General features: G+C 46.4%; 1 protein-coding gene across 1 annotated transcript in view; it reads right to left on the bottom strand.

Annotated features, from left to right (window-relative positions):
- The window catches only part of lrriq3 (leucine rich repeats and IQ motif containing 3), a 37,515-nt gene that overhangs the window by 6,487 nt on the left and 21,794 nt on the right, over positions 1–9,234 (bottom strand). The window contains exons 5-6 of the mRNA XM_043700063.1: positions 7,934–8,036; positions 3,872–3,961 (exon numbers count right to left, since the gene is read on the bottom strand). Coding sequence (XP_043555998.1) covers positions 3,872–3,961; positions 7,934–8,036 — 193 coding nt within the window. The remainder of the gene's footprint in view (positions 1–3,871; positions 3,962–7,933; positions 8,037–9,234) is intronic.

The raw sequence follows: 9,234 nt of genomic DNA, 5'->3' as shown, positions 1-9,234 counted from the left end.
CCCTAATTTTACTCGCTAACCTCCTGTGTGGGACTTTGTCAAAAGCTTTCTGAAAGTCCAGGTACACTACCTCTACTGGATTTCCCTCGTCCAACTTCATTGTTACATCCTCAAAAAATTCAAGAAGTTTAGTCAAGCATGATTTCCCCTTCATAGATCCATGCTGACTCTGTCCTATCCTGTTACTACTATCCAGATGTGCAGTAATTTCATCCTTTATAATAGACTCCAGCATCTTTCCCACCACTGAGGTCAGACTAACTGGTCTATAATTTCCTGCTTTCTCTCGCCCACCTTTCTTAAAAAGTAGTATAACATTAGCCACCCTCCAATCCTCAGGAACAGACCCTAAATCTATTGAACTCTGGAAAATAATCACCAACGCATCCACGATTTCCCGAGCCACCACCCTGGGATGCAGACCATCAGGCCATCAGGCCCCGGAGACTTATCAACCTTCAGACCTAACAGTCTCTCCAACACCAAATCCTGGCAAATATAAATTCCCTTAAGTTCAGGTCCTTCAGCCACTGTTACCTCAGGGAGATTGCTTGTGTCTTCCCCAGTGAACACAGATCTGAAGTACCCATTTAATTCCTCTGCCATTTCTTTACGTTTTATGAGGCATCTTAACAAAGGCCTTATGGAAAATCCAAATTCACTACATCTACTGGTCCCCCTTTATAAACTGTAATATCCTCAAAAAACTCAGCCATGATTTCCCTTCCACAAAACCATGATGACTCTGTTTGATTACATTAAGCTTTTCTAAATGTTGTGCTATTTATTCCTTAATAATGAATTCCAACCTTTTTTACAAACCACAGATATTAGACTAACTGACCTACTGTTTCCTTCTTTCACTCCCCTCCCTTCTTGAACAGAGGGTGTCACATGAGCAGTTTTCCAATCTGCTGGAACCCTCTAGGAGTTTAGTGAGTTCTGGAATATTTCAACCAATGCCTCCACTATTTCTGCAGCTGCTTCCTTTAAAATCCTTGGATGTATACCCTCAGCTCCTGCCTTTAGTTTGGTAATTACTTTGTTCCTTGTGACAGAGGCAGAAGATCTTTTCTCCCATCAGCACCTTTCTTACTTGTTGTCTTTGGAATGTCTCTCCATGAAGACAGACCGGGTCAGTTAGGACTAAATTCACTGGACAAAGTCAGAAGTCACATGACACCAGGGTATAGTCCCACAGGTTTATTTAAAATAACAAGCTTTTGGAGTGCCGCTCTTTCATCAGGTAAAGTCACCTATAAAATTCTAACAGGACTAGACAGGGGAAATGTAGGAAGGTTGTTCCCCAAAAAGTGGGAAATCCAGAACCAGAGGGTCACTGTTCAAGGACAAGGACAAGGAATTAGGATTGAGATGAGGAAAATCGTTCTTCACCCAGACAGTGGGGAACCTGTGGAATTCTCTGCCACAGAAAGTGGTTAAGGCTATAACACAGAATGTTTCCAAGAAGGATTTAGATACAGTTCTTAGGGCTAAAGGGATGGAAGGCTATGGGGAGAAAGTGGGAACAGGGGCATGAGTTAGATAATCAGCCATGATCATACTGAATGGAGGAGCAGATTCCAAGAGCTGAATGGCCTGGTCCTGCTCCGATTGTCTATGTTTCAACTTGCCTCGATTACTTCCTGATTTACACATTGTTCTGGAGTGAGGCAACTCTTCAGGGACCTATAGATGACTCATAGAAACATAAAAACTAGGGAGAAACTCTGTTCTGTAACATCTTTCCCTTCCTATTCCACCCAAACTGATTTCACATCAGGATCTATTGCACCTCTATCATTGCTCACAGTACTACACTAATACCTTCCTTACGAACAAAGCTATCCCACTTCCTATTTCATGTTGTGTCTTCTTCCAGAACATAAAATATTGAGTTCCTAGATTTGGTCACCTTGCAACCATGCCTCAGTAACAGCTATCAAGTAATTTTCATTCTTTCAGCCATCAATTCATCTATCTTGTTACAAATACTGCAACGTTCAGATAAAGAACCCTAAACTTTGACGTTTTACCATTCAGCATTCTCTCCCATTCTCATTTCTGCTTCATTCTTCTGCTTATAGGTTCTGCCCTTTCCTCTCACACTTTGATGACTACCCTTCTGTTCACTACTCTGCACCTCTGCTCTCTCCGTTCTTTCTGAATTTTTTAACTTCTCTTCAATTGAAACTTCCCCTCCACTAATCAGTTTAAGGCTTTATCTACAACTTGAGTTATATGATTTGCCGAGACAGTGGTCCCAGCATAGCTCAAGTGAAGTTTGACCCAGTGGAAAAACTCTCTCTTACCCCAAGACTAGTGCCAGAGCCCAATGGATCAGAGCCCATTGCTCTCAGATCAATCTGTGAGCCGTACATTTACTGCTCTAATCTATTTGCCCTACTTCAATTTGCAAGTGGTCCAGGTGGTAATCAGGAGATTATTAATTTTTGGATCTTCTTTTTAACTTGGCCCTGAGCTGCTTATATTTCCTCAGATGTTATAATATTTCCTGAATAAACCACTTGGTCAATCAAACGAGATGTGGAAGATACATTAATCAATTACCTATGATTACATTGTATTTCAGCTCTGACAGATAGAAACAGGTTGAAGGGGCTTTCTGCTGCTGGGTATGATCTCCAACTGTGACTGCCCTTCTCAGGTACTTCCAATCTCCTCTTCATGAAGCTACTGACCCTCTCTCTAATGTTGTTTGAGAAGCTCTGTTCCCAATCTCCTTCCCTCTTAGTACGGTGGCTCAGTGGTTAGCAGCACTGTTGCCTCACAGCACCAGGGACGTGGGTTCAATTCCTGCCTTGGGTGACTGTGTGGAGTTTGCACATTCTCCCTGTGTCTGTGTGGGTTTCCTCCGGGTGCTCTGGTTTCCTCCCACAATCCAAAGATGTGCAGGTCAGGTGAACTGGTCACACTAAATTATCCATAATGTGAGGTGCGTTAGTCTGGGGGAAATATAGGGTAGGGGAATGGGTCTGGGTGTGTTACTGTTTGGAGGGTAGGTGTGGACTTGTTGGGCTGAAGGGCCTGTTTCCATACTGTAGGGAATCTAAGCTAATCTAATCGTGTTCCTGCTTTCTCCCTCCTGCTCTTTATTGTTGCTGCTGTCCCCAATTCCCCTCTCTGTCCCTGTGCTCTCTCCTGTTCTTTATGAAACTGCTGTCTCCACCCTCTCACTCTCTCTGATGATGCTGTCCCTGTGTGCTCTCACACTGTTTGAGAAGCACTGTCCCCACTCTCTCTCTCCCAGCTTTATGGATTATGATTTGGAGATGCCAGTGTTGGACTGAGGTGTACAAAGTTAAAATTCACACAACACCAGGTTATAGTCCTAGCTTTTGGAGTGCTGCTCCTTCATCAGGTGGTTGTGGACTATAACCTGGTGTTGTGTGATTTTTAACTTTATGGATTATTGTTGTCCCACTCTATTTTGCTCTTTATGAGGCTGAAGTCCCCATTCTCGTGTTCTCTCTTGCTCTTTATAAAGCTGCTGTCTCCATGCTCTTTCTGAAGTTGCTGATGAGAAGCTAACCCTAAGCCTATTGGTGGTCCTCCACTGTCCAAACTACAAGGCAGGTGTGCTTGGCTCTTACCCAGAATAAAAAGCTCCTGCCTCACAGTGAGCATGCCTCACACTCTCCTTGTAACTGCAGTGTGCAGTGGCACTGACAACACTGCAATGTCAGCAGCTCAGGCTGTTATACTGAACCTGAGGCCAATGGCTGTTGAATAGCACCCTTACTGCCCACCAGGGGGTGCTCTTGGCATGGATATTGGGTCCCATCTTATCATTGAAACTCTCCTGCTATCAGCCAGCATAGACAGAAATAGCTCGAGTAATCAGACATACCTCCAACAAATCAATCTGCAGCTTGTTTTTATCTATCTGTAACTGGACAGAGTTGCAATGGCCATCCTCTTTACCTCTGCTCCCTGCGACCTAGTTCATCAACAAGACAGTTTCGTTACTTACTGAACACATTGACAATTAAATGAATCTACATAACAAATCATCCCAGACAGTTTGAAAATCTCTGAAGATTAACACTGGGCTCAATTTTGTAATTTTCCAATCCATTTGTAATGACAGTTAATTAAACAAGGGCAGTGCGGTGGCTCGTGGTTAGCACTGCTGCCTCACAGTGCCAGAGACCTGGGTTTGAGTCCAGTCTTGTCTGTGTGGAGTTTGCACATTCTACCCGTGTCTGCATGCGTATTCTCTGGCTCCTCCCTCAGAGGAGTCCAATGATGTGCAGGCTACGTGGATTGGCCATGCTGAAACTCTCTGTAGTGTTCAGGGTTGTGTAGACTAGATGGGTTAGCCATAGTAAATGTGGGATTACGGGATGTATTAGGAGGCCGAGTCTGGGTGGGATGCTCTTCAGATGGGCAGTGCAGACTTGATGGGCCGAATGGCACTTCTACATTGTAGGATTCTATGGTTCTAAGGCCAGTAAGATATAATTCTAACTTTACAGCACCAACAGCTCTCTGAATAAAACCTGGTGCGTTTCCTGAGCTGTATCCCAGCTCTACCAGCTGTGCTGATTGTGGTGAGAATGTAACAGAGAGAGCAAACAGAATCAATTCCCACAGACACAACCATGGAATTGGATCTGGAACTGAAACAGGATGTGTCTCAGTGCTCAGAGAACAGTCCCAACCAGTATTCCGATATACACTTCCACCCAGTGCTGATACAGTCCCACCCAGTACTCTGATACACAGTCCCACCCAGTACTCTGATACACAGTCCCACCCAATGCTCTGATACATGGTCCCACCCAGTCCCAACCAATATAGATACACAGTCACACCCAGAGTTGATACTCTGATACACTGTCTTACCCACTACTTTGATACACAGTCCCATCCAGTGCTGATACACAGTCCCACTCAGTGCTCTGATACACAGTCCCACCTAGTGCTTCGAAGCACACTTCCACCCAGTGCTGATACACAGTCCCACCCAATATAGATACACAGTCACACCCAGAGGTGATACACTGTCTTACCCACTACTCTGATACACAGTCCCATCCAGTGCTGATACACAGTCCCACTCAGTGCTCTGATATACAGTCCCACTCAGTGCTCTGATACACAGTCCCACTCAATGCTCTGATACAAAGTCCCACCTAGTGCTTCGAAGCACACTTCCACCCAGTGCTGATACACAGTCCCACTCAGTGTTCTGATACACTGTCCCACCCAGTACTCTGATACATAGTCCCACCCAATGCTCTGATACGCGGTCCCACCCAGTGCTTGGATACACAGTCCCAACCAATATAGATACACAGTCACACCCAGAGGTGATACACTGTCTTACCCACTACTCTGATACACAGTCCCATCCAGTGCTGATACACAGTCCCACTCAGTGCTCTGATACAAAGTCCCACCAAGTGCTTCGAAGCACATTTCCACCCAGTACTGTTACACAGTCCCACCCAGTATTGATACACAGTCTCACCCAGTGCTCAGATACACAGTCCCAACCAGTGCTCTGATACACAGTCCCACCCAGTGCTCAGATACACAGTCCCATCCAGTGCTGTTATGCAATCCCACCCAGCGCTGATACACAGTCCCACCCAGTACTCTGATACACAGTGCCACCCAGTACTCTGATACACAGTCCCACTCAGTGCTGTTACACAGTGCCACCCAGTATTGATACACAGTCTCACCCAGTGCTCAGATACACAGTCCCAACCAGTGCTCTGATACACAGTCCCACGCAGTGTTCTGAGACACAGTCCCACCCAGTGCTCAGATACACAGTCCCAACCAGTGCTCTGATACACAGTCCCACCCAGTGCTCAGATACACAGTCCCATCCAGTGCTGTTATGCAATCCCACCCAGCGCTGATACACAGTCCCACCCAGTACTCTGATACACAGTGCCACCCAGTACTCTGATACACAGTGCCACCCAGTACTCTGATACACAGTCCCACTCAGTGCTGTTACACAGTGCCACCCAGTACTCTGTATGATACACAGTCCCACCCAGTGCTGTTACACAGTGCCATCCAGTACTCTGTATGATACACAGTCCCACCCAGAGCTGATACACAGTCCTACCCAGTGATGATACACAGTCCCTCCCAGTGCTGTTATACAGTCCCACCCAGTGTTGATACACAGTTTCACCCAGTGCTGTTACACAGTGCCACCCAGTACTCTGTATGATACACAGTCCCACCCAGTGCTGATACACTGTCCTACCCAGTGATGATACACAGTCCCTCCCAATGCTGTTACACAGTTCCACCCAGTGTTGATACACAGTTTCACCCAGTACTGTTACACAGTGCCACCCAGTGCTTCGATGCACACTTCCATCCAGTGCTGATACACAGTCCCACTCAGTGCTCTGATACACAGTCCCACCTAGTGTTCTGATATACAGTCCCACCCAGTGCTGATACACAGTGCCACCCAGTACTCTGTATGATACACAGTCCCACCCAGTGCTGATACACAGTCCTACCCAGTGATGATACACAGTCCCTCCCAGTGCTGTTACACAGTCCCACCCTGTGTTGATACACAGTTTCACCCAGTACTCTGATACACAGTCCCACCCAGTGCTGATACACACTCCCACCCAGTGCTTCGATACACACTTCCATCCAGTGCTGATACACAGTCCCACTCAGTGCTCTGATACACAGTCCCACCTAGTGTTCTGATACACAGGCTCACCCAGTGCTGATACACAGTCCCACCCAGTGATCTGATACACAGTCCCTCCCAGTACACAGTCCCACTCAGTATAGATACACAGTCTCACCCAGTGTTGATACATAGTCCCACCTAGTACTCTGATACACTGTCTCACCCACTACTCTGATACACAGTTTCACCCAGTACTCTGATACACATTCCCACCCAGTGCTGATACACAGTCCTACACAGTACTTTGATGCACACTTCCACCCAGTGCTGATACACAGTCCCACCCAATGCTCTGATACTTAGTCCACCCAGTACTCTTGATACACAGTCCCGCCCAGTGCTGTTACACAGTCCCACCCAGTGCTCAGATACAGTCACACCCAGTGCTCTGATACACAGACCCATCCAGTGCTCAGATACACAGTCCCACCCAGTACTGATACACAGTCCCATCCAGTACTCTGATACACAGTCCCACCCAGTGCTGTTACACAGTCCCACCCAGTGTTCTGATACACTGTCCCACCCAGTGCTGTTACACAGTCCCACCAGTACTCTGATATACAGTCCCATCCAGTACTCTGATACACATTCCCACACGGTGCTGATACACAGTCCCACCCAGTGTTTTGATACACAGTCCCACCCAGTGCTGTTACACAGTCCCACCAGTACTCTGATACACAGTACCACACGGCGCTGTTACACAGTCTCACCAGCACTCTGATACACAGTCCCAGACGGTGCTGATACACAGTCCCAACCAATGCTAATACACAGTCCCACCCAGTACTGTTACACAGTCCCAACCAGTGCTAATACACAGTCCCACCTGGTACTCTGTTACACAGTCCCACCCAGTGCTTTTACACAGTTCCAACCAGTCCTGTTATGCAATCCCACCCAGCGCTGATACACAGTCCCACCCAGTGCTCTTACACAGTCTCACCCAGTACTCTGATACACAGTGCCACCCAGTACTCTGATACACAGTCTCACCCAGTACTCTGATACAGTCTCACCCAGTACTCTGATACACAGTCCCACTCAGTGCTGTTACACAGTGCCACCCAGTACTCTGTATGATACACAGTCCCACCCAGTGCTGATACACAGTCCCATCCGGTTCTCTGATACACAGTCCCACCCAGTGCTCAGATATACAGTGTCATGTGTCAAGATAATATTAGTTTGTGTGGTATAAAAAGTGCAACGCTGACTCACCCACACACTGCCATCTTGCAGTACATGGATGCCACGGCTGCATAACTGTACATTCAGTGTCTTTCTTGGCAGAGGTTGACTGTTATATGCATCTGGGGCACTGCTTTCATAAAATAAAATGTGAACAACTGTAATGTTAGTGACTCGGTACTGGTTACTACAAAGTCCAGGTGTTAATAAAAAGATAAAACAATGATGAGAGAAGCTGGGATCATTCTCCTCTGAGCAGAGGAGTTGAAGGGTGATCCAATCAAGGTGCTCAGAATTACAAAGCATTTTGTTCGATCAATTGGGAGAAGCTGTTTCAGGAAGCAGATGCTATGCAGGATGAAATGAATCAGTAAAAGCCCCAGATGGGGAGGTGAGGGGGACTGTTTAAACAGTGAGTTGTTGGGATCTGGAAGGTGCTGCCTGAAAGGGCGGTGGGAGCAGATTCCATCAGAACTTTCACATGGGAACTGGCAAAATAATTGAAAACAAAAAGTTGCAAGGCAATGGATACAGGAGATTGGGATTAATTGGCTAGCTCTTTAAAACATAAATATTCAAGGATAAACCAAAGAATCTATATCTGTGTGGTGAGTTTGGTGATGGAACAAAGGATCAATAAAAGTTGCAGGTGCTGACAGTGGAAGCTCTGAATCTCATGTATAATGTTGGCCAGCTGCTTCTCAAGGTGACATGTGGAGATTCAACATTGTCACTGAGGCTCTGGACTTCCCAACCACCAAGTACAGACTTTCTTCCTGCTCTAAAGGAGAACCTTGTTTCTCATCACACACCTCAAACCAGAACTCCGTACTACATGATGGCAAGAGATACCACAAGAAGTTGTGTTTGACCAAGAAACTGTCATTTATTCCAAAATCCGAAAAATTCTGAATTCCGAAAACATGTTGGCCCTGATAAAGGATTGTGTACCTGTACCAGGATGCTGCCTGGACTGGAGGGCATGTCTTATGAAGAAAGATGGAGGGAGCTACAGCGTTTCTCATTGGAGAGAAGAAGGATGAGAGGTGACTTCATAGAGGTGTACAAGATGTTGAGAGGCATAGATAGAGTGGAAAGCCAGAGACATTTTCCCAGGGTACATAGAACATAGAACAATACAGCACAGAACAGGCCCTTCGGCCCACGATGTTGTGCCGAACATTTGTCCTAGATTAAGTACCCATCCATGTACCTATCCAAATGCCGCTTAAAGATCGCCAATGATTCCGACTCTACCACTCCCACGGGCAGCGCATTCCATGCCCCCACCACTCTCTGGGTAAAGAACCCACCCCTGACATCGCCCCTAT

The sequence above is a fragment of the Chiloscyllium plagiosum genome, chromosome 11, assembly GCF_004010195.1.
Source record: "Chiloscyllium plagiosum isolate BGI_BamShark_2017 chromosome 11, ASM401019v2, whole genome shotgun sequence".
Lineage (NCBI taxonomy): Eukaryota > Metazoa > Chordata > Chondrichthyes > Orectolobiformes > Hemiscylliidae > Chiloscyllium > Chiloscyllium plagiosum.
Note: the sequence above shows the minus strand (reverse complement) of the source record. Positions and strands in the feature narration are given on the sequence as shown.